The sequence below is a fragment of the Bacillus rossius genome, chromosome 3 (genome assembly GCF_032445375.1).
Source record: "Bacillus rossius redtenbacheri isolate Brsri chromosome 3, Brsri_v3, whole genome shotgun sequence".
Taxonomy (NCBI): Eukaryota; Metazoa; Arthropoda; class Insecta; order Phasmatodea; family Bacillidae; genus Bacillus; species Bacillus rossius.
This window is the reverse complement of record NC_086332.1, coordinates 56,700,519-56,725,497: the sequence shown is the minus strand read 5'-3', so window position 1 is coordinate 56,725,497 and position 24,979 is coordinate 56,700,519. Positions and strand designations below refer to the sequence as shown.

Genomic DNA, 24,979 nt, shown 5'->3' with positions numbered 1-24,979 from the left:
ATCACATTAATGAAAGTCATGTGATTTTTATGAATTGCTGGTAGTTCGGATTCACCTGTTGGCCCGTTATTACGTTGCTGTCGCTCCAAGTGTAATAGTGTAGTCTGTTTTTTTTAACACTTATATTCCTTTGGTATTTCCCAAGGAGGAAAAAGGTTTTCGACCAAATAAAAAGCCGATTAATACCTCTATGGTATTTCCGCTCTTTTTAAATAGCTGTTTTATACTTTGAATTTGTGCTTTATCTATGCTTTGTTTTAGATTGTGAGGGTGAACAATTTGGCGTTGCTTAGGTACAGTAAATAAATAAGATTTTGTTCTATGCTGTGGAGTGGTTATTTTAAATATTGAGAGGGATATGTTTAGTTTTCGGTGGCTCTTTTGTTGTAATTTTTCTGAAATTTGAATGGCGTGTGTAAACGAAAGTGTTGTGGGGCTTATGGATCAAGGATGTGGAGGTTGTTCTCTAGACCTGTGGGAATTCACTAGTTTAGTTCAGTCTTGGCCCTTACTTTTTGAGTTTTTAGTTGATCACGGCGTCCTTTTGTCTGAGATGAGGTGCGGACAATGTGGTGCTGTTCTTGAGTTGGCTGAGGACAGCGAATTTTTTCGTTGTCAGCGGCTGACTGTGACCCGTTTCAACAAAAAGGTTAAACGTGTGCGATGCCGTTTCAAGAGATCATTTAAACATGGCACGTGGTTTTCCGGAAGCTGTCTTTCGATCTCGAATATTTGCAGAATTACATATCTATTTCTTGCAATGCGTCGTCCAGGCAGCCATTTCATTCGGAGTCATTGTCACGTGAGTCAGCAAACCGTTCAAGATTGGTCGCATTTCTGTCGTGAGGTGATGCTCTCATGGTATGTTGGAGAGAGTGTAGGCAAAATAGGAGGGGCGGGTTCTATTGTAGAGCTATATGGGGCTAATGTCGGAAAACCAAAATACAAAAGTAGACGAGGGCGCAGTGATGAGGAGCTGTGGGTTTTTGGTGGCATCGAGAGGAATACTAACCGTATCTTTGTAATTCCTGTTGAGGTTCTCACTAGCAAGTCTCTTATGTGTATGATCGAGGAATTCATAATGCCTGGGACAACACTAATGAGCGATTGTTGGCAAACTTTTGATTGTCTTTCAGACCATGATTTTGAACGCTTTCATGTGAACCTTAGTATGAATTTCATTGGTCTTGACTCAGGGGCGAACACCGCAAGGATAGAACGATTGTGGTGTGATATAAGGAACAATATTCCTCGATGCGGGCTGCGAACTCCACAGTTTGTTGGGTACCTTGCAGAATTTATGTTTCGTAGAAGGTTCCCTGATGAACGTGAGCGTATGCATCATTTTCTGCTTGCTGTTAAGAAAGCGTATCCTCTTCCTAAATAGGTAAGTTTTATGCCTTTACTCTCAATTATTTTTCTCTATATCTTTGTACTTTACATTTTCATTGCAGTCACAGCTTAAATGAACATTGGACATTATTATTTGGTAAATATGTAGTTGGGCGATATGTGTTTTAAAAAAAAATTTTAATCTGAAAATACTTTTATACTATGCTCTTTAACTTCCTCTTTTCATTAAACCCGGCGGAGATAAGAAATTCCAAATACTTTAGGAGATATCAAATTTTTTAATTTTCATCACAATACCTGTGCATTCATGCCACGGTTACAATTGTTTCTTGTGTATGAGTCTGAAATTTTTTATTCTTGCAGCGTTCACCATTGTTTCTTGTTTACGAGTATCAATTTTTTTTTATTGGAGAATGGGTAAATATTTACAATCGCGGTAGATGCCAAAAAAAATGCTAAAAATCCGAAAATACTTTTATTCTATTCTCTTTCACTTCCTCTTTTCAAATCAACCGGCGGAGATAAGAAATTCCAAATATTTTAGGAGATATCGAATTTTTTAATTTCATGATATGTAGTCTCGCGGTAGATGCCAAAAAAAAATGTAAAAAATCCTAAAATACCTTTATCATATGCTCTTCAACTTCCTCTTTTCATTAAAAGTGGCGGAGATAAGAAATTCCAAATACTTTAGGAGATATCGAATTTTTTTAATTTTGCAATACAAGACCTGTGGAACCATTTGAGCGGCGCCATTTTTGTTATTTTGCCGTGTGTTCGTGAATACGTGAATCGTGAATGCGTAATTAATAAAATGGTTGATTAGGTCAGGTCAGTTACATTATTAATACTTTCAAACTAAGCCGACATTAAAAATTATTTTGTGAATTAATTTTAATGGATGTTTAGTTTTAAAATATTTATAATGTAACTGACCTGACCAAACAAACCCGGACAGAGGGTGAACAGTAAACTAAAATGGTCGATTAGGTCAGGTCAGTTACATTACAAATACTTTCAAACTAAGGTGATATTAAAAATAATGTGAATTAATTTTAATTATTCTTTAGTTTTAAATTATTTATAATGTAACTGACCTTACCTAACAAACCCGTAACAAAGGATGTACAGTAACAACTCACATAATTTTTTTGTTACTTATTACTTGCGCAACAATATCAAAATAACAAATAAGACTTTAAAATTAGAAACGTTAAAAACTCACGTAAGTTGGAGGCGGTAATTAAACACCGTTTTAAACAATAATTGAACTAAATAATCACGTATTAGTTCATTTGAATTCTGGCCTATCACGAACAATCACGTGATATCATTATTCAATAAAAAAAAATAGATACTCGTACGTAAACAAGAAACAATGGTGCACGCACGCCACAGGAATGCGCTGGTTTTGTGCTGAAATTTAAAAATTCGATATCTCCTAAAGTATTTGGAATTTCTCATCTCCGCCGCTTTTAATGAAAATAGGAAGTTGAAGAGCATATAATACAGGTATTTTCAGATGTTTAGCATTTTTTTTGGCATATACCGCGACTCTACATATGATGAAATTAAAAAATTCGATATCTCCTAAAGTATTTGGAATTTCTTACCTCCGCCAGTTGTTTTGAAAAGAGGAAGTGAAGGGGCACAGAATAAAAGTATTTTCAGATTTTTAGCATTTTTTTCGGCATCTACCGCGATTGTAAATATTTACCGGAGAATGTTGTCACCTGATAGTTGCGTCATAGGCCAATATTCAAATGAACCAATACATGATTATTTATTCATTAATTGTTCAAAATGGTGTGTAAAACCTTGCGGAATTCATGTTCCGTCAGAGATATCATGACGTAGGTGAAAGACTACCTACATCATTTTCTACAATTGCAAAGGAATTTTACCCGCCTCTAACTTAAGTGAGTTTTTAACATTTTAGATTTTAATGTTTTATTTGTTATTTGGATATTGTTGCGCAAGTAATAAAAAAAATTACGTGAGTTTTACCTATTATTTAATTCTGCTGTTGGGCACACTGGTGGCAAGCATCTATGTTTCTTTCCTTCCCCATCCACCTGTACTCTACCAAATTCCTCCACCCACATCCCAGTTATTCCTCTCTCTAACCGTTCTTACTAGCACAGAGAATTTGCCCCTCTGTTCATTATCTTGATATGTTAATGCTCGCAATTGGGCTTTCATCCAGTGGCAAGAAGTCCTACCCTTTTACCCAATTTGTTTCTCCCCCCCCCCCCCCCCCCCCCTCTATATTTAGTCTTCTCCATAGATATTTTGCATCTCCCACCGAGAGCATTCCTTCATCCAGCCCATTCCACTCCCACCCTGAAGCTTCCACCTGTGATATGTCCCCTCTGTGTATCCTAGTTCCCAGCTGCCCACAGCCCCTTCTCCTTTTATCAGCTTATATCTTCTCATTCTGAGAATGTTTCTGGGTAATACTTTGTAGTAAAGTCTATCCTTAAATAAATAAAATTTAAAAAAATGGATTCCTCTATTTTTTCTTTATGATTATTGCTCGTAAAATTCTTGCTTCACTGTTTTTCTGTAAATAAAATGATAACATTTGGAAAATACTTTTTTCCGAACACTAAGGACGTTTCTCTATTTACCCTGAAAACAGCATTTCGAAATTCCTCCTTTTTGCTGAGTAATCACTGTTTATTGGTTACATTAAAATAACTGTGTATTGACATGACTGCCGCCATTTTTTGCTTTGCCGTATGGGTCTGTATGTTTATGTTTTGGAGAACTTTAGTCAGATATTGAGAATGGTTGATTAGGTTAGGTTAGCTACAAAAAAATACTTTAAAACATTGTGGTCAGTTAGTTTTATTAGTATAGCTTATGAATTACCAATTTACGATGTAGCTGTTCTGACCTAACCAACTGTTTACACAATTTCACAGTATTTTTAATGTAGATGTCTATACTAACTTAATCAACCATCCACACTTTTTAAAAGTATTTTTAATTTAGCTCAACAATTCTCTAATTTCTCCTTCACATAAGCTTATGAAAAATGAAAGAAAATATATTTCACACTTTTTAATGTAGCTATACTAATTTAACCAACCATCCACTATATATTAAATAAATTTTAATGGATATAACCTAATCTAAACGACCATTCTCACAATGTAACAAATGTGTAATGTTTATAACGAAAAAGCACAAACGTGGCCACGGAATGTACTGTTGTGACTATTAGGTTTGCTGATTCTGTGATTCTCCATAAAAAAAGAATAAAATAATTGATGGCTGCATCAGTGCATAGTATTATAATTTAAGCTACAATCAGTGATTTCTCAGACTAGTTGGAATATAAAGAAGTTGTTTTCAATGAATATAGGAACATCTCTAGTTTTCGAAAAAATTATTGTCTGAATTTTATTGTTAATTTCAGGAAAAGCCACGACGTAAGAAAATTACCGCTTTGCTATACTGTAACAATTACATGATGTTAATTGGCAGTAGTATTTTTATTATATCATTGAATTTTGTGTTGAATACTTACGACAAGATGTCTACGTGGTGTTTGAAATGTGAGTGTTGTGAGGTGTATTAAGTTGTTGTGAAGTTATTTAATGTCAATTAAAATACTTTTATTTAATTACAATTCGGTTCTACTGATGCTGTTTATTGTAATTTCTTTACAATTCATTTATTTCATACATTTGATTAAATTTTATTTATTTTTTATCGTAATAATTCATTTTGTTTGTTGAAAAAACTGTGACTATAGCCTACAACCTTCACAGGAAAAACCACTTGAAATATCTCATTTAGTCCAATAAGCCTTGACTTTACCATTCCCCAAAGTTTTTGATATATATGTATTATAGTGACTTTTTTTTATTTTTGAATTGGGATACTATTGATGGACATTAATATTGAATTTATATTTTTCATGTAGCTGGCTGCTTCATAAGTTTACAGATAAATGTCTGTCAGACTGCATTGAAATTATAGGAATGTTTTGAAATGGTACTAAAAGTACTGGCAATCTGAAAATGGCATTACTTTCTGTAGTTTACTGTTGTTAATTTTTTTTTTTTGCGTATATCTTGCACAAAGTGTGTAATTCTGTGGACTGTTTGCTATGTTAGGTAAAATCAATAATAAAAGAGGAAATTATTAGTTACAAAATTGCAGTTCCTAAGTATTTTAAACATTACTTTATACGTGTCAATGTGAGGCAGTTCTAATATCAATGTTCCTGTCATTGAGCAAGCTGTTTGCGAGCACAGTAGGAACATTGTGCATGGCGGTACTCACGTTACTGCACAGGCTACATAAATTAATTTATCTTCATAGTTGCAATAAGACAACTTGTTACATTACGTACAACCCTGTTTTCATTATTAATAAAATACTACAATTGACACATGTAGTTAACATGGCACTAATGATATACCTACTGACTATACACCACTTATCTATAAATGTTTCTCAGAATCCATTAGGAATTTTTGAATGTTGTTTTCAGGGTAAATAGAGGAAGGTTGTGTTGAAACACCAATTTTGTAATTTTTTTTTTGTTGCTGGAAACAAGCGCCACTAGAAGTTTACTAATGACTTTATAGTAGGTAATTCATACCAAATGTTTAAACAATTTCACAGCATTTTTAAACTAGCTAAATTAACCTTATATATATATAGACACACATATACACATACAGTGTAAACTCTATATAACGACACTTAACGGACTCAGCATTTGTTGGCCTTATAAAGAGTGGTTGTTCAATTGAGAGAAATGAAAATATATCATTTTATTGTTCTATAATAATGTGTACTGACTAATACAGTACACATTTTACACGCGAACATTAATATTCATACAAATAACAACACTTATTGCATATAGTCTGTTATCTTCGTCTGATGTTTTTAGCTGCTCCAATATTTTAATCGTATTTTATTATGTATTTTACTGATATCTTGAGATACTGCCGGATCACCTTGATTATATAAAAGGTATTTTTGCATCAAGTGCTTAATAAAACTTTTACGTAAATACACAAATATTTTTGTTTACTCGCTATGTTTACAGTTCGAAAGTCTGTAAGCAACTGCGAAAATAATGTCTAACAACTTAACAAAAGTCTTGTGACCGAGGTAAACATGTGCAAATTCATCATACAAAGGCAAAAGTCAAAATTTCTTAGTATCTCCGGTACGTCAGTCGAAGTAAACACGTGCTAGATAATACAACAAAACAGCAAACAAAAGAACGTACACAGCTGCAGTTCTTATCAACTTCGGCAACTTAGAAAGTACTGCTTAATGATTTATAATGCCGTATTGTTGTCGTTAAATAGAGTGAGCGTGACGCTATGTAGAGTGTATTATTGTATAGAAAACAAGGTAAACCAACCAAAGTCAAGCAATTTCGACGTTTTAAGGAGTTTGTCGTTAAATCGAGTGACGTTATAAAGAGTTTACACTGTGTGTGTGTGTATACACATACATACATACACACACATATATACACATATATAAAGTCTGTCTTAAGACTGTGGCGAGAATTCAGAAAGTCTTATAGAAGGTTAAAAATAATTTGTGGGGTATAATAAATTATTTTTACATGGTTTTAACTGGCTATGGTAGTATAATTTAATATGTTGTATGCACATGTGAAATTTAGTAAGATGGCCTGTACATATAGTGAAGCTGTGGTAAGTATATTTTTGAAAGAAATCTGCAGATAAAAATGCCAACATAAAGCATTTAATTAATGTTCTTACATGATGTAGTAAAATTATGATCTGGACAGATCAAGTAAAAGTGACCCTTAATGTCTTGGACTGACTGGGAATCAACACAGCTGGAATGCAGTTGGAGTTAAGTGTATATAACCATCATATTTGCTAGCTGGCTTGGAGAATGGATGATGGGGAAATGAGGTGGAGGGCATGAATCCAAAATAAAATTAACATAAAGGAGGAAACTAGTTCTGAAAACAAAATGCAACATAACACTATTATCTGTCAAATAATAATCATAGTCTCAAGATTTCCCAGTCACCTGGTGCTAGCATTAAATGAACAATATTGCATTGGCAAATGAACCTTATAGATGGTGGTTGGTACAAACTAAATGATGCGTTTTAGAGGTAAGGCTTTTAGGTGCCAGTCATTCTTGACTACTATGTAAAGTGATACTGAGGGCTAGTCACGCAGTGGAATTGAATTTTGGGGGAGTGAGGGGTTAGTGGCATCAGGAAAACTCAAGGGAATAGTCCTTTCATGTTTCTATCAGGATGAATAACGGGGTTTGACCCAGCTCTGAATCTAAGTCTATTATTATGGTGGAGTGCAAGTGATTTTACCACTACAACACATTGCTGTCGATCAGGGATTGATCTAGGGACTTGAGTGGTGTGAGTTTCAACCCCTTGCTTGTATTAATTTAATATTTAGTTTTTACAAATTTCTAATATCTTTTGCTTGTGTGGACAATTGACCTCTGCCGGTCTCTAACAGACCGTAAGTCGTGCAGATGGCAACACTCGTTCCAGCTGGTCAAGCGGAAATCCTCCGTGCCGCTCAGAAAGATGAAGTTTATATTCAACACCTTCACGAGAATCTCGCAGAAGTTGGCAGCAAACTGTTTGGTAATAACTTTAATTCATTGATCATAAATAATCGCTATTTTCTCGATGCATGAAAAAATTCCATCAGTGCTAATAACAATTGGGAATTCATTTTTTTTGTTTACTTTGGAATTCAGTTCAAACATTTTATATGGCTAAAATGTGATTTTTTAACATTGCTTTAAGTACATAAATATATTTATGAAAACTCATTTGTTTTGAAGATTTTTGTTTTTCTCGAAAATGCTGAAATATGAGTAATGCCCCATATACTATACCATATACCTATAAATGTGAATTATATGGCATAAAAATTTAATGATGTGTGATTTCGCTAATGTTACGCAACCTCAAAACCTAGGTTTTTTCGGAATGGTAGATAATGTTATTGACATCACTGGCCAGTGACCTGTTGACCTGAAGTATATTCCAAAATTTTATCTTCTCCAGTTTGGACGATCTGAGATAAGAAAGCTAAAGTCCTATTGCTAGTGCTATGGTGCCATTTAGATTTCTGTACACAATCACGTCATGCTGTGAAAGTAGCTGTGCTGATACAATGCAGCTTACCACATGCTTTACTGAAGCATTCTAATGCATTGGATGAGATTGTGACTTGAAATGTGATCACATCATGCTAAACCCTCATTTCAGAGTAACCTTAGTTCAGGAAGCAAAGTTTAAAATTTTCGTAAGTGTTGAATAACTGCTACATCTGTTTGTGTGTGTGTGTGTGTATATATAATAGACACACACCTATCCCTCACTTAGCACGTCTTCAGATTGTGCGGATTCATTTAGCGCGATGTGAATTTTAATGCCCCAGTTCTTGAATAGCATGTCTGTAAATTTCAGTTGGCACAAAATCTTGGCAGGCAAAAAAAGAAAGTCGAGCACGACGCCACAAAGTCTGTTTCAACTTCTGTAAACAACAGGTGTGCCGTGGGATACAGTTAGCCAAACAAGGGGGGAAGAAATGCACGCTCAGATCTGTCTTCGCTATGGGCTGTTGTACAAACATCAGCTATGGCAAGTTAAATTGTGGCTATGGAGTGTAAAGGACCAAATGTTTTTACGTCCGCGCGTATGCCGCCGTGCATACTGTTGTCGCCTGGCCACAGATCGGGCCGTGAACTCAGTCTAGCCAGTGGCAGGGAATTCACTTAAACAAAAGCAACGTCCGCCCATTCAGCTGCCGGTAACTGTATGTGCTTGATCACTCATAATGCTTCGTCTTTAAGTATTTGAGAAATCGCTATAATTATTACGTCACACAGATTGTCATGAAGGCCACGCTTATGTTGGTTGCACTTTAGTTTTAAGCAAGTCAACTGTGCGCACAATCGTACGAAATGACTCTTACATTAGATACCGGAATAGAAATGAACAGTGATTCACGTGGAAAAGGTTGTTAAATGAATGTAGCAATGAAAAAAATAATCATTGGCCTGACAGGATTGGTGTGAACCAAGTGTTGATACACGAATAAGCACTTTAATTTTGGAAAAATTAAAATGTAATTATCCAGACAGTAATATCGGTTTCACTGTCAGTAAAGGATGGTTCGGAAAGGTACGTAATGTGAGTTGAAGGTCACGCCCGGGTGGGCCAGTCAGCCAGCCGACTGATGATAAAGTACATAACCACGTATCTCCCGTTACACGTTGTCGTATTTGTCATACAAAGTGTGATGGGTGACATATTTATAGTTGAGTGTTATTCAACGCATTTATATTATGTAAAGTATATTTTCGTACATAATTTTGGAACACATTAAATAAATTAGCCTTGCTATTTATGGAAACTTATGCTTCAGAATACACGATTTTGAATAACACAAGCATTTTTAGGAACAAATTAGTTGTGCTAAGTGAGGGATTGTGTGTGTGTATGTATATATATGTATATATGTGTGTGTGTGTGTGTATATATATATGTGTGTGTGTATGTATGTGTGTGTGTGTGTATATATATATATATATATATATATATATATATATATATATATATATATATATATATAAAACTTTTATCTAATAGTCAATAATAATTTTTTGCCAGTAGCTCCTTGGGTTTAATGTCTACCTGTGTCTAGTACCTATTATTGTGAGTAGAAAGAAAAGTAAGGGTTTAATGCTACATATTAAACTAAGACTTTTCAGATACTTCTTGGTTTTTTAATGATCATCACACTAAAATTGTTAATGTCCTTCAATTATTGATAGAGAATCATTAGTATTTCTAAGTAAAAACAAATAAATATTTCTACTTTTTTTCACCCACCTAACTTTAACATAATCACTACGGGTTTCCTATGAATGTAAATCTCTCAAATAGGTACAGTCACGGACTGTCTTTGTATCTGTACCTTAAAATTTATTTTTCCTAAATAAATTTAGATATTAACTGTCTTCATTTTAGTTAAGGATGAAATAAAAGAATTTTTAATTTAAAAGTTAATGATACATAATATTTTTAATCACATTGTAATTTGATTTTTCCAAGTGAATGTCATCATCCATATATTGTATATTATTATTTTCAATCCTACACCACTCAACTATCACCAAATGACAATTTGTGTCAAAGCAAATATGGCTGAGTACCTGTTCTAAGATGAAAGTTCTATGGTAAAATGTATATATTAATTGTGTGTTTGTATTAAAATCTATACTTTTTTCTATTGTTCCATTGTCTTACATTAAAGAAATATTCAAATTGTTTTACTTATTTAGTACTTAGTTTTTTTCCTTCTTTAGAGACAATATTTTAAGTTATAGATTTAATGGTTTAGAAAAACTATTAATTTATTACTTACCTTTTATGCTATAAACTTTCTGAAATATAGAATTTGTGGCACCTAAGTTTAATAATGATGCCAATATAACAAAGTGACTCACATTTACTGCACAAAGATCCATTCTCCTCAGGAAATCGACTTTGGATAAAGCTGCGCGACATAAGTCACATTGCTGCCCACTTTGCGTACTACGCTGCAACTACTCTGTCGACAGTCCAGACCATAGGTGAAGAGTACACGGGAATTGTGCAAATTAACAGAACCTTCAGTAGATTGCCATCTTGGACGGTGAGCATAATTTATCCTTGTATGAAGGATAATGTTAAAATCTGTTTAAAAATGAATACTTTAAACTAAACTTACCTTCCAGCTGTTGTGGGGTATTTTAGAGGTGTGGCTCCAAGCCCTTTTCTTTATTCATATCAAGAACCTGGGGTAAATTTGTGATAAAACAACCACAAACATTATATAAAACACACTTCCATTTTAAAAATACAAGTTATCTAGAGTTTTATAGTAAAAAAATGTAATTATTTTAACTCTCATGCAAGAAAATTTATTTTCTTGACTTTCAGTACTGGGTAGAAGAAGCTTATTGTGTAAAAAATTGTTGTTTTTTTTTCTCCCATTTGTTTCACATGTTATTTATAGAATTGATTCACTTTGATGCCAAGTGGAATCTCTCTCAATTCTTAGTAATTTTTTTTGTCTAGTGTGATACACTGTTCTGTGCATTCTCTATAACGATACCATTGTACCACTGTCTCATCCTTTATGAAAAGTGCCTGGCATTGACTGCATTAATTAATTGCAGTAACCATAATAGTTACCAAAAAAATGAGTTCCATTGTATTAGAGAAATTAGTTGGCAAAGTTCAATCTACATCTTATCTTCCAGATACTCATGCATTGTTGTGTTTCATGCCTTGATAGTTAAGGTAGGCTTGATCAACTGATATGATCAGTGCTCAGTTTTGACAAAGTCATTCTGTCAGTACATCTCCCACTTCTTTAAAATTGGCCAAATAATTTTATTTTTTTCCTTCCTGGTTGGTGACTCATAGACTGAAGTATCTTATTATGATTCAAATCATTGTATGGATCATCAAACCTGAAGATTTATTTTGTTTGCAATTTTAAAATTGAATTAATTAGGTATTGATTATTGCTAGTTTCTCAGCAATTTGATATTTTTTTTTTTTTTTAAATTCCTGGTTTGAGAGGGTGAAGGTTTATCTGTCTGTTCCATGTCTTCACGTTTAAATAATGTACGTATTATCTCATTTGTTATAAGCGTAATTTTTCCAATCTTTGATGACCAGACAGATTAACCTAATGGCCCATTCATACATATGTACATACACAATAAAATAATCCTCAATGGATTATTGTAATGACACGTAACACCTGAAAATGTGTTTCATAAAAATGTATATTTTCTTAATCTTCCACAGAAGGTGTTAGCAGCGATAGTCTGTCAACCGAGATGTATGTTTCAATTCTATGAGGAAAATTGCTGCATAAGTATACAGGGTTGCACTGTGAAAAGTGCAGTCAATAATTGCGAAAACTTATATATTTTTATACATATTCAAATGTATTACTAGGGTTCCCACAGAATTCAGAAATCTGAAAGCCGAGGAAAACCCAGAAAATTAAATCAGTTTTTTTCAAAACCTAGAGAATGCAGGTATATAAAAAAGTGTTAGTTATCAAACATGATTTGTAAATTTTAATGCTAGGGTGTTCCTTTGTCTTAAAACCAGTCATTATTTTAATTATTAATTCATTTGCAAGAATGATTAATGAAATAGGAAAAAAATATTTTATTGTGAAGAGTAACTAATTGCTGATACATTGTGCCTGAAAACTAAGCGACAGTGTTTGGTGTGTTGCATTAGACCAGATTTCTTATGGTTTTGCTGGACTGTGGTGGCTACTACTTCATCATTCACCTTCTTAACCGCTTGGAGCGAGAGTTGACATCTGCTAAAGCTACGACATCCCTGCAACCAAAAGCAAGGCTCATTCTGCTACATGTCGTACAGCTCCTTCAAATTTGGATACCAAACATTCTAACTCTTCACAAAGGACTGTTCTACTTGACTGGAAATTTCTACAGCATTGCTAAACGGCTGACAGGTGTACATTACGTAAGTGTGAAGGTAGAAATATTTAAAGGTTCTGTGAACTTTAAAAATACATTTTTATGCAATACTTAAATTGAATTTTTTTTTTTTTTTTTTTTTTTTTTTTTTTTTTTTTTTTTTTTTAAATATATGAAGAAGTATTTGCAATTAAAACCATAGATTTATTAAATTCATAGAATGCTTGTAATTTGCATTGAAAAGTTCCATGGGTATAATACAACAAGAAACAAAAAAGCCTTCTCTGTTCTCTCTGTGTGCAACCACTTTCTACCCCTCCTGCGGCGGGTCGGGGGGGGGGGGGGTGGATACCAACCGTTGTCTAGCTAGGAGTCAGTCTTACACGAGCAGCAATGCAGTAACTCAGGAATTAATTTTATCACTCATTTGGTAATCTTATGAAGCCCCAGCATTTTAAAATTGTTGTACTAACAATACTATGTTTCTTACTGTTTTGTTTAATTATTTATTGTTTAATTTAAGCATGTAACTGGAAACTAAATATATGTTTCAATTCATTGTTTAACTTAAATTACTTTTACAAACTTCCTTCAAATATATTAAATTTAAAGGCCCTTACACAGTCACGGCTGAAGAAATCGTTATTAACAAGGGATTTTTTAATTGTACAGCTAAAATATTTAACTGCGCTGATAGAAGTAAGTGCTTTAGTATCCATTCAACACATATATGCCACTTGAGGACGTTGTAACCAGGGGCGTAGCCAGGGGGGGGTTTTAGGGGTTAAAACCCCCCCCTTAGCCCCAAAACTTTAATTAAATTTCTTATTCATCACTCAAAGAAATTTCATATTAAAAATTAATAAAATTTTTACCATTACAATATTTAAATTTAAGTACCGAAAACTACTAAAATAGCACTATTTTACACCTTAAAATCAAAATTTTCCCGGGGGAGGACCCCCGGACCCCCCGCTTTAATACGTAGGGGGGGGGGGGGGGGGCATGCTACTTAACACCCCCCATACACAAATCCTGGCTACGCCACTGGTTGTAACCAGAGTAAAAAGTTAGTACTGTGCATGAACAAGAAAAATAATAAACTATATATGTAAACATCTAACTCTCTATATGCAAAATTTGGTAGGAGTAATTTAGTGAATAGAATTAAAGTCTCAGAAACCTAAAAAAAATATGGCAGACCTGCATGAATCTGTATACTATTATGTTGCTTTCGTGAATATCTCAGAATTTACACTAGGTATAGGTAATTAAAAAATGTTTCAGGTTATTTTTTTCTAACATATCTTTTGGCCTGCAATTTTTAGTTTGCTAAATACTTAAAAGGTAGTGCTACATTTGTAATGTTTTAAGAGACCAAAAAAATGTTAAGTATTTTGATGCCATGTTTGTTCCAACACAATTTTCCTGGATAATAATTTATAGGTATTTTAAAGTTGCAATTATATCTTATGACTATCCAAGTTTTCAAAATGTATTCCACGATAGTTTTAGTACCATAAGGTTTTCTTTGACACACCAATACGCTTAGTTCATCCCCTGATGTTTGCAAAAGTAATATATAGGGTAATTATAAAGTCCATGAAACATTTCAAAAAATCGGTACAGCGAAATGGCTAAGAATTATGTAACAAATTATACACCATGTGAAAGAAAAACTCTCAAAGTTTTTTTTCGCTAGTTATAAATGTTCTATGTGTCCACGACACACATCTAATTGATAGTCCAATTCTGCCCATACCCAACCCAGAATATGAGAATATGAGTGATGGTAAGAGCAGCTGCTACGATGTGGTGTCTCAATACGTCAAGGTTCTGTGGTAGAGGTGGAACATAAACAATATCCTTGATGTATCCCCACAAGAAAAAATCGCAAGGTGTCAAGTCCGGTGATCGTGGTGGCCACGGGAGTAGCACTTGGTCAGCGGCCGCCCCACGGCCCATCCAGCAATGTGGCAACGTCTCATTCAGATAATCTCGTACCACATTGTGGTAATGAGGTGGAGCACCATCTTGTTGGAAGATGAAGTCCCTGCTATCAGCTTCAAGTTGTGGCATAAGCCACAATTGCAGCATGTCGAGGTATGTGATACCAGTGACAGTTCTCTCAGCAAAGAAGAAGGGGCCATAAACTGTCTTGTTTGACATGGCACAGAACACGTTTACTTTTGGTGAATCTCGGACGTGTTTGAGAGTTGCATGTGGATTCTCTGCCCCCCATATGCGTGTGTTGTGTCGGTTGACTCTTCCTGAGAGATGAAAAGTGGCTTCGTCACTGAAGATTAATTTGCTTGCAAAGTCATAGTCTTCAAGACGGTTCTGCATGGCAATGGGGAACTGCAGTCGGAGCAATTTGTCATTGTGGCTGATGGCTTGTACAATTGTTGCAATTTGTACAGCTTCACTCTTAATCGCTTACGAAGAATTTTTCACACTGTTGGCTGAGGTATGTTCAATTCTGCACTAGCCTGATAAGTTGACTTCTTGGGACTCCGCACCATCATGTCCCGTACACAATCCACTGTCTGTTAAGACACGCCTGGCCGACCCGACCGTTTTGCGTCGCACAAACAGCCGTCTTCCTCGAATTTCTTGTACCACTTCATTATGCTATTGTAAACTGGTGGTGTTTTGTTAAACTTGCCACGGAAAGCTCTTTGGACACTCACTACCGATTCACTACGGGCGTATTCAAGCACACAAAAGGCTTTCTCTGCCTGGTTCGCAGCCATTTTCAGCAACTACATGCACTAGCGCCCCTGTCAGTTTTTTTGGCGCTAAATTCAAAATACTTTGAGGGTTGTTCTTTCACGCGGTATATAATTTGTTACGTTATTCTTTTCGCTGTACCGATTTTATGAAATGTTTCACGGACTTTATAATTACCCTGTACATGGATGCACGTTGCCCTATGTGGGTCCCCATCTTGATGACTTTGGCTTCTGGCTATAGGTTAAATTTACATTGTGTAATGTGCACTTATTTTATTGCATTTCTGTTGCATACTAAAATTTCACCCTCAATGCACCTAAACAGCATAAATATTTAACTTTTTCCCCCTTTTGAGGGGTCACTAAACTGTCAAAACCAACACAAAAAGTGCTTTAGGCTATTGTTTATGAAAATAATGATTAACGCCATAAATACATAGTGTTAGATTATTGTGTAGGGTTTTTTTAGTTTGGTAGAATAATAATTCAATTTGGGGAAATACAGTAGGTATACTTGAAATTATTTCACTTTACATAATGTTAATATGTTTAGACTCCTAAGTAGATACAATAGCCATACAAATTACCTTTAATATTATTTATATATTTCAAAATTTCTGTAAACCATGAATCAGAATTGCTCTTTGTGCCCTCCTATTGTTTTGAGGGATTTGCCACTGGAGCTATACACTGGATGATATTTCTTTTCCATGCTGGAGAGAATAGCCAGCAGCTTTTAGGGCTAGTTTACCGCCACCTACTATGATGTGCTAGTAGTAAATCAAGGCAGAAACGCATATAGTAAATAACAGGGTCAGGAATTAGGTTAATAGGTTAAATAATCTTTCTAATAATAGAAAATGTTAAGTTTATGCTTTTTTAAAATCTTATTATAACTGAAATATATCCCTATAACAAATAAAATTATTATTTTGTAACTCAGAAATGTTGGTAGCGATACGTCCCTATATATCTCGCTATTACTTTCCCTATATCGCTCTAACTCTTCCTGAATATATCTCTCCATAGCACTTAACTCTCCATCTTTACCCCTATATCTCTCTCTCTATATGGGTCATTCCATGAGATTTCAACCAAATAAAAAATATTTGGTTGCTGCATGTTTTTCAAAAATTCCGAAGATTTGTCCATTCATTGGTTCATGTTTTGAGAGATCAAAACCAATTTTATAAAAAATTATTTTCTTTAATTTTTGTCTAGGCACCTGTTTGAAGATGGCGGCGTATGAAGATTTCAGCATTTTCAAGCATTTACGAAAAATGCTATATCTCCTTCAATTTTTATCGTAACAACTTTTTAAAACATACATTTTACTCAGCTCTAAATGCTGTTTAATTTTTGTTATAAGCATTTCCTGCTGTGATAATTAACATATTTTCTGTTATTTTTCAAAGTTTACCAACAAAATTGACTTTTTTTCCAACTTTAAGCCTAAAACCTTCCATGAAGGACATAAAACATTCCAATGATTTCTTGTATGTGTATACTACAGTATTAGTATTATGTGGCAGATAGGTGAAAATTGGGGTGTTTTGAGTCCTTTCATATTTACAGGCTGTTAAAAATGGAATATTTCTGAAGTTTTCCATTTTCAGCGTAATTTTTTACGGTGTGGGACACATGTGAAAAATTTAACATTTACACAGAATGTAGTTCTATTGAGGTACTTTAGCATATATAAAATTGGTGAGGGTGTTTTGCAAATTAAAACCAAAAAAAAATTTTGAATTTAGCAGAAAATCACTATTCACTGACTCAAAATTAGAATTTATTTAGATTGGGAATTGCTAATTTAACAATACACAAATAAGAAAACACAATGCTTAAGATGATCTGCGAACACTTATATACAATGCAGTGTATAAATAAAATAATAACAGTAATTAATGTTATCTGCACTGAAAATTGAAACACCTAATGAGAATGCATAATGTCTCTTCTGTAAAATCTTTCTAAAGCTACTGGTAATTAACACACAAGGAAAACTTCTACAACAGGAGTGGCTCTGTAATAAGTGATGTTATTCCTTCAAATATAAAAATATTGCTATAGGGCGTGTTTTTATTCTCATTCAGCAAAGCAATGAGATTGTCAAACAGAAAGAAAAAAAATAAGAAGTGTGAGGTAGTAATAATGCCAGTTGAGGAATGTAATCTCTATGAAAGTTTGCAATTTTTTATTGTCGCAACTCTTTTACATAATGCTTAATCTATGATATTAGTGTTTGTTTTGTTTTTTATATAGCTATAGGTGCATTGTTTTGGATGATGTATGAAATGAAAATCCTACAGTGAGTTTTTCTATTATTTTACATGATTGTGTTAAAATGAAGTGTTCAATTGGACATTATTTGAGTGAAGACTGCCACAAGAAAGACTATGGTAGAAATATTACAGACCATTTAAAAAGGTTTAGTGAGTTAAGTGAGAAGAATCAAAGCCTTTTGAATCTAAGATTACAACAATGTGACATTGAAACAATCTGTACTTTCCATGAGAAGAAGTATTTGGAAAAATTCTCTCACCTGTTTGGGAAAACTTGTTCAGATCCATTCAGTGTACATAAAAAAGTCATTTCTAAGGGTCTCAAAGAAATATCTCTGAATTTTTCAACAAGGTATTCAATACTTAATCCAAGTCTAAAATTGATTCCTGGTAAAAGTTTGTGCATTTCCTGCAAGAAAAGAATAGTGGATTTACAAACATGTCAAGAGGAATCATCTGAAGATGATCTCTATCATCCTGTTGAAGAAACTTTAGTTGAGGCAAATTTGATCTGCGAGACATTGGGTGTGTCACCTGTTAAAATACAAAAACTCAGCATTGAAAACCGACCTCGAGCCTTAGACACAAAAGCCAACAAAATTTCTTCAGCTTTCAAGAAAAAAATCTCCACTTCTCTTGAAATCTGCACAGTGGAGGAAAGTGAAACACTACCACCAGAGGACGATTACAGTACTTTGTTGAACTGTTTAAAAGAAAAGTTCAAGCAACCATCCTCTTTTTCTGAAAAGGTAAAGATTCTAAGTTTGGCACCAAAATCCTGGTCGATTGCTAAAACATGTGAATATTTTGATGCTACCCCTTACCTTGTCAAAACTACTAGGAAACTTGTCAAGAAGCATGGAATTCTACCTGGCACGGATCACAAGAAGTGTAACAGACTAACTAATGAAACAGTCAAAGAGGTTGTGAACTTCTACGAACAGAATGACAACAGCAGAATCTGTTCAGGTAAAAAAGAGTACATTTCCATAAGAAATGAGCAAGGACAAAAAGAGCACAAACAGAAAAGGCTAGTTCTTTGTAACTTGAAAGAGCTGTATGCAAGCTTCCGCAGTGAATACACAAATCACAAAATTGGATTTTCTAAATTTGCAGAGCTTAGGCCTAGGTGGTGTGTGTTGGCTGGTGGAAGTGGCACTCACTCTGTCTGTGTCTGCCTTGCTCATCAGAACATTAAGTTGATGTTAGATGGGGCAAAGCTCAACATAAATTACAAGGATTTACTTGAATCTATTGTGTGTGATGTAGAAAAGGAAGAATGCATGCTTAGTGAATGTGACAGCTGCCCTGGACCAGAGGTGTTAACAGATTTGTTGCAAATGGAACTGAAAGCCATGAATGAAGGCTCTGAATTTAGTGGAAGTGAAGATGAAGAAAAAAGTGGTGAGTGTAGCAATAATGATGACTTTATAGAGAGTGTCACTTACACTTACAAACAGTGGGTGAACACAGACAGGGCAGATCTCATAAGTGTTACTAAAACTAATGATGAGTATATTGAGGATCTAATTACAAAGCTGACGAACCTAAAGAGACATCATTTTGTAGCAAAAACTCAATCTGCTTACCTCAAAACCAAAATAGAGAACTTGGATTTGACTGAAGGAATTGTTCTTGCAGATTTTGCAGAGAATTTTTCCTTTCTTGTGCAAGATGCCATTCAAGGATTCCATTGGGTGAATGATCAGGCTACCCTTCACCCTTTTATCTTATATTACAGGGATCAGATGAAAGGCTCAGTGGAATCCAAATGTTTTTGCTTCATAAGTGACTGTTTGGAGCATACAACAGCTACTGTTTATGCTTTTCAACAAAAACTGATCGCTAAATTGAAAGAGGATTTTCCACAAATAAATAAAATTATATACTTTTCGGATGGTGCAGGGGCCCAGTACAAAAATAGAAAAAACCTTATAAACCTCTGCTATCATGAGATTGACTTCCACCTTCAAGCTGAATGGAACTTCTTTGGTACATCACATGGTAAAAGTCCATGCGATGGCATTGGCGGGACCGTCAAACGCCTTGTTTCAAAGGCCTCCTTGCAAAGAACCACAACGGGTCAGATATTAACTGCAGAAGATATGTTCGCATTTTGTCAAGAAAATATTAATGGAATTGCCTTCTTATATGTGAAAAACAAAGAAATAGTTTCAAATGAGGCATTTTTGGAAAATAGATTCAAAAATGCTAAAACAGTCCCAGGAACAAGACAGAAGCATAGATTTTTACCATTTGAAGTTCGAGGATGTATTAGATGTTTTATCACATCCAAATCAGTCAAATACGAGGATGTGAAGGTCGAGCATACATTTGACTCCCAGTTCATCCCGGTGAAACCACAGGGAATTAAAGAAGGAGCTTTTGTTGCATGCATCTACGATGAAAACTGGTGGGTTGCCGAGGTTGTGCAAGTGAACATGGATGAGGACGACTGTGATGTTCATTTCTACCATCCTCATGGTCCAGCTGCTTCATTTTTTAAATCGAGAAACGACCAAGTTCGGATGCCTTTCGACAACATCCTACGTGTTTTAACAGTTTGTGAATTTTCAGTTATGACAGGAAGAGGAAGACGCCTTGATGCAAATGTTGGAAATGAAGTGACTGAAGTTTTGGCACACAGACTACAATCCAGAAAAAAATATTTCAAGAAATAGACTGGTAACAAATGTTTTCCTAAAGTTGTGCTAATGAACATTTCCTAGGTTTGGCAATAACATTATGACTTGTCAAAATTGACTAAAACGTTATACACACTGCTAACATAATGAGAATATGAACAAACAATTTTATTTAGGGTCTATGTTTATGGATTTTCTATTGAGTTAAATACATTGTGTTGTCTATTTCGAGATCTTCCACAATGTTTTAGAGTATTGTGAATATTGATTTTTTTACTAAATTCAAGATTTTTTGTTGGTTTTAATTTGCAAAACACCCTCACCAATTTTATGTATGTTAAAGTACCTCAATAGAACTACATTCTGTGTAAATTTTAAATTTTTCACATGTGTCCCACACCGTAAAAAATCACGGTGAAAATTGCAAATTTCAGAAATATTCAATTTTTAACAGTCTGTAAATATGAAAGGACTCAAAACACCCCAATTTTCACCTATCTGCCACATAATACTAATACTGTAGTATACACATACAAGAAATCATTGGAATGTTTTATGTCCTTCATGGAAGGTTTTAGGCTTAAAGTTGGAAGAAAAGTCAATTTTGTTGATAAACTTTGAAAAATAACAGAAAATATGTTAATTATCACAGCAGGAAATGCTTATAACGAAAATTAAACAGCATTTAGAGCTGAGTAAAATGTATGTTTTAAAAAGTTGTTACGATAAAAATTGAAGGAGCTACAGCATTTTTCGTAAATGCTTGAAAATGCTGAAATCTTCACACGCCACCATCTTCAAACAGGTGCCTACGCAAAAATTATAGGAAATAAATTTTTATAAAATTTGTTTTGATCTCTCAAAACATGTACCAATGAGTGTATAAATCCTCAGAATTTTTAAAAAATGTGCAGCAACCAACCCTGGTTGAAATCTCATGGAATGACCCATATCCTCTTATCTCTCTCTCTCTCTGTCTTTCTTTCTATCTCTATTTTTCTATCTCACTGTCACACTATCTCTATATTTCTCTATCATTATCCCCCATGCTGCCATTAGTATTCGGACCATAGAAACATGGAACCGTCATAAAGTTATCCAATACTACTCATGTGTCATATTAAATTGCCATTGATACGCAGAAGGAATCAACAAAGAAAAAGCCCATTGCCATGCGTAGGAATAAAGCGTCACCAATATAATGATGAAATTTTATCCAAAATAATTAAAATCTGCTTTGAGGGTTGGTTTTATCAAAAACTCAACTAGACAGTGACATTCCCATGTTTCGAAGGTCAAGTGTGCAAAGTTTTAACTCAGTCAGATGAACAATGCATGAGTGCTTAGCATACGAATAAACAAACATTTATTTTTATATATTAAGATTTATTAAATATACACCTATCCCTCACTTAGCACGACTAATTCATTCCTAAAAATGCTCACTTTATTCGAAATCATGTATTCTGAAGCATTAGTTTCCATAAATAGCAAGGCTAATTTATTTAATGTATTCCAAAATTGTGTAGGAAAATATACTTCATGTAATAAAATGCGTTGAATAAACACTCAACTATAAATATGTCACGCCATTTATCTTTATATGCCTCCCATCTAACTTTGTACAACAAATACAACACCACGTAATTGGAGATACGTGGTTATGTACTTTATCGTCAGTCGGCTGGCTGACTTGCCTGCCCGGGCGTGACCTTCAACTCACGTTGCGTGCATTTCCAAAACATCCTTTACTGTCAGTGAAACCGATATTACTGTCCGGATTATTGATTTTAATTTCTCAAAAATTAAAGTGCTTATTTGCGTATCACCACCTGGTTCACACTAATCCTGTCAGGCCATTTATTCTTTTTTTCATTGCAGCATTCATTTAACAAACCTTTTCCATGAGAATCATCTGTTAATTTCTGTTCCTGTATCTAATGTAAAATATATTCCCGCTAGTACAACCAACAGCATCAGACTTATATTAACTTTTGGTAAGAGTCCTTGTTTTGTACGATTGTGCGCACAGTTGACATGCTTAAAACTTAAGTGCGACCAACATAAACATGGTCTTCATGACAATCTGTGCACCGTAATACTTCTAGTTTTGTCTCAAATACTTAAACAAGATACATTATGAGTGATCAAGCACGTACAGTTACCGGCAGCTGAATGGGCAGATGTTGCTTTTGTCTGAGTAAATTCCCTGCCACTGGCTAGACTGAGTTCACGGCCCGGTTTGTGGCCAGGTGACAACAGTACGGCACGACGGCATACGCTTGGACGTAAAAACATTTGGTCCTTTACACTCCATAGCCGCAATTTAACCTGCCATAGCTGATGTTTGTAAAACAGCAGATAGCGTAGACAGTCATGCACGTGCATCTCTTCCCCCCTAACTTCCTTTGGCTAACTGTATCCCACGGCACATCTGTTGTTTACAGAAGTTGAATCAGATTTCGAGGTGTCGTGCTCGACTTTTTTTTTGCTAACTGAAATTTACAGACGTGCTATTCAAGACTAGGGCAGTAAAATTCACATCGTGTTAAATGAATCTGAAGATGTGCTAAGTGAGGGATAGGTGTACATTTAATGTATTTAGACATAGAAATATTAGTACTGTATTATAATTTAAACAGGAGTAGTGTCTTGATTAGAATAGTAGTCAGCAAGTATACTTAAGTGATTGCTGATTGGGAAAGAAACTATTTTGATTAAAATACTCTCTTATTGAAAAAAATTTATTTGACTAGTGCTGTTAAGGATCTGTTTTACTGTAACAAATTAGGGCGTTACTTCGAGGGACATCTATTACAGGGTTTGTGTAAATAGGATAAAAAAGTATAATATTTTTTACTTTACTTTGCTTTAACCATGTTTTTGATTATCCATAGATCCATTGGCAGTCAGTACCCCGGATAATCTGGAGTCTAGTGTATTTAACAGTCGGACAACTAAGCTAGCGAGGTCTTGATTCATTACAATATCTGAATGTAATTTACTAACATAGTGGAAAGTATACATATTTACAAAACATAAAAATAATTGGAAAATATAAGTGATTGCTACTGTTTTTTTCTACTAATCCATTTTGATCTTGAAATATCTGTGAAAACAGATGAAAATCCTTAAAAACCGCACGTACGGCTTAAAGTGTGTTTATATCGGTATGGACAGAAGTTGTTTATTTATCTATTTGAAGTTTTGTAATAGGGCAGGGCTAGAAATCATTAGGCAAATAGCAAGTTAATTTTGAAATATGGTGGTATTTCTGCCTGAAATTTTATTGAAACATGCACCAACTGCAGCCGTGGTTTTGATAGGTGTTGGTGCAGCACTGGCGTAAGGATCGCCGCTCTCGGTCAACGTTCCGGCTACTGGGGCTGGTCACCCTGGCGTACGGCTGCGGCTTGGTGATGCAGGGGTTTGCCAGGTGGCGGAGCAGCAATGAGGGTCCCCCGACCACAGACCTCCTTACAGCGGGCAAGGGGCAGGCGGCTTCTAGCTGCCCCCTCTGCCTGGAGGAGGTTTGCGAGACCAGCTGCACCCCCTGTGGCCACATGTTCTGCTGGAGCTGCATCATGGAGTGGCTACAGGACAAGCGGGAGTGCCCCCTGTGCCGGGAGGCCCTGGGCCCATCGCGAGTCGTCCTGCTCAGGAACTACCTGTCGTAGCTAGAACTGTTGCATCCTGGAACCTTGTTTACTTAGACGATCTCATTTTCAGCCTTCCGTACTTGCTATTTCCTCCAGTATAGTCTTTTTTAACTGAAGGATTCAAAACCAGTTGTTGGATTAACGTTAATTTGTATAATGTTCTGTGATTTTTTAGGTTTTTGTTTATGTTGCTTGTTCATCTTATGGGTATACAATTTGATTCATTTTTTAAGAGACATTATGTATGGTCGAAAACAAAAGGTATTAACATTCTGTCATGTAAGAGAGACTATTAAAAAACTTTTTAAACATGCTAGGTTTCAAATGTTACCTTTAGTGACAATACTTGAAGTGCACACTGTTGACTGCTGCGTTACAGTGGTGTTACTAGAAGTGTGGAGTTGAAGCACTGAAGGTGCATGCATTTGTATCATTTCTCTTTTCTTTGTATAATTTGTCTAAAATATTTGTAAAACTTCAGCATTTTAGAAATGTATGCAAATATTTGCATTATTTGTCAAAAATAAAATTTAAAAAATATATATATATTTATTTTACTGTATTCTTGATATGATTATCATCGTATTCATCTTTTCTTTTGTAAACATACCATTTAGGAATCATAATGATGTTAAGATATTCTTGAAAGGTTTATCTGGATAACACTAGATCTTTTTGCTATTGCAATATCATGTAAATTTGTAGCCGGAGCTGACGAACAAGGATTAAGAAAAGAATTTACAATATTGTTGAAACCAAGATGAACAAAGATTGAGGTGCTC

At 34.8% G+C, this 24,979-nt stretch overlaps 1 protein-coding gene across 8 annotated transcripts; it reads left to right on the top strand.

Moving 5' to 3' along the window:
* The first annotated feature begins 196 nt into the window (after positions 1-196).
* On the top strand, positions 197-24,739 carry LOC134530721 (peroxisome biogenesis factor 10-like). 8 transcript variants are annotated; one of them, XM_063365837.1, is made up of 6 exons: positions 197-293; positions 1,197-1,387; positions 7,860-7,990; positions 10,900-11,057; positions 12,671-12,922; positions 23,865-24,739. In XM_063365837.1, the coding sequence occupies exons 3-6, from the start codon at positions 7,876-7,878 to the stop codon at positions 24,213-24,215; spliced, it is 876 nt and encodes a 291-aa protein (XP_063221907.1). In that variant the 5' UTR covers positions 197-293; positions 1,197-1,387; positions 7,860-7,875; the 3' UTR covers positions 24,216-24,739. The 8 variants fall into 8 exon arrangements, with proteins under 8 accessions (XP_063221907.1, XP_063221903.1, XP_063221906.1 ...); XM_063365833.1 differs by having other exon boundaries at positions 210-293; positions 1,137-1,387; XM_063365835.1 differs by having other exon boundaries at positions 218-293; positions 1,312-1,387.
* Positions 24,740-24,979: the final 240 nt, after the last annotated feature.

What these genes read in the sequence shown, in the direction of transcription:
- LOC134530721 (XM_063365831.1), top strand. Translation starts at nt 407, where the DNA reads ATGGCGTGTGTAAACGAAAGTGTTGTGGGGCTTATGGATCAAGGATGT.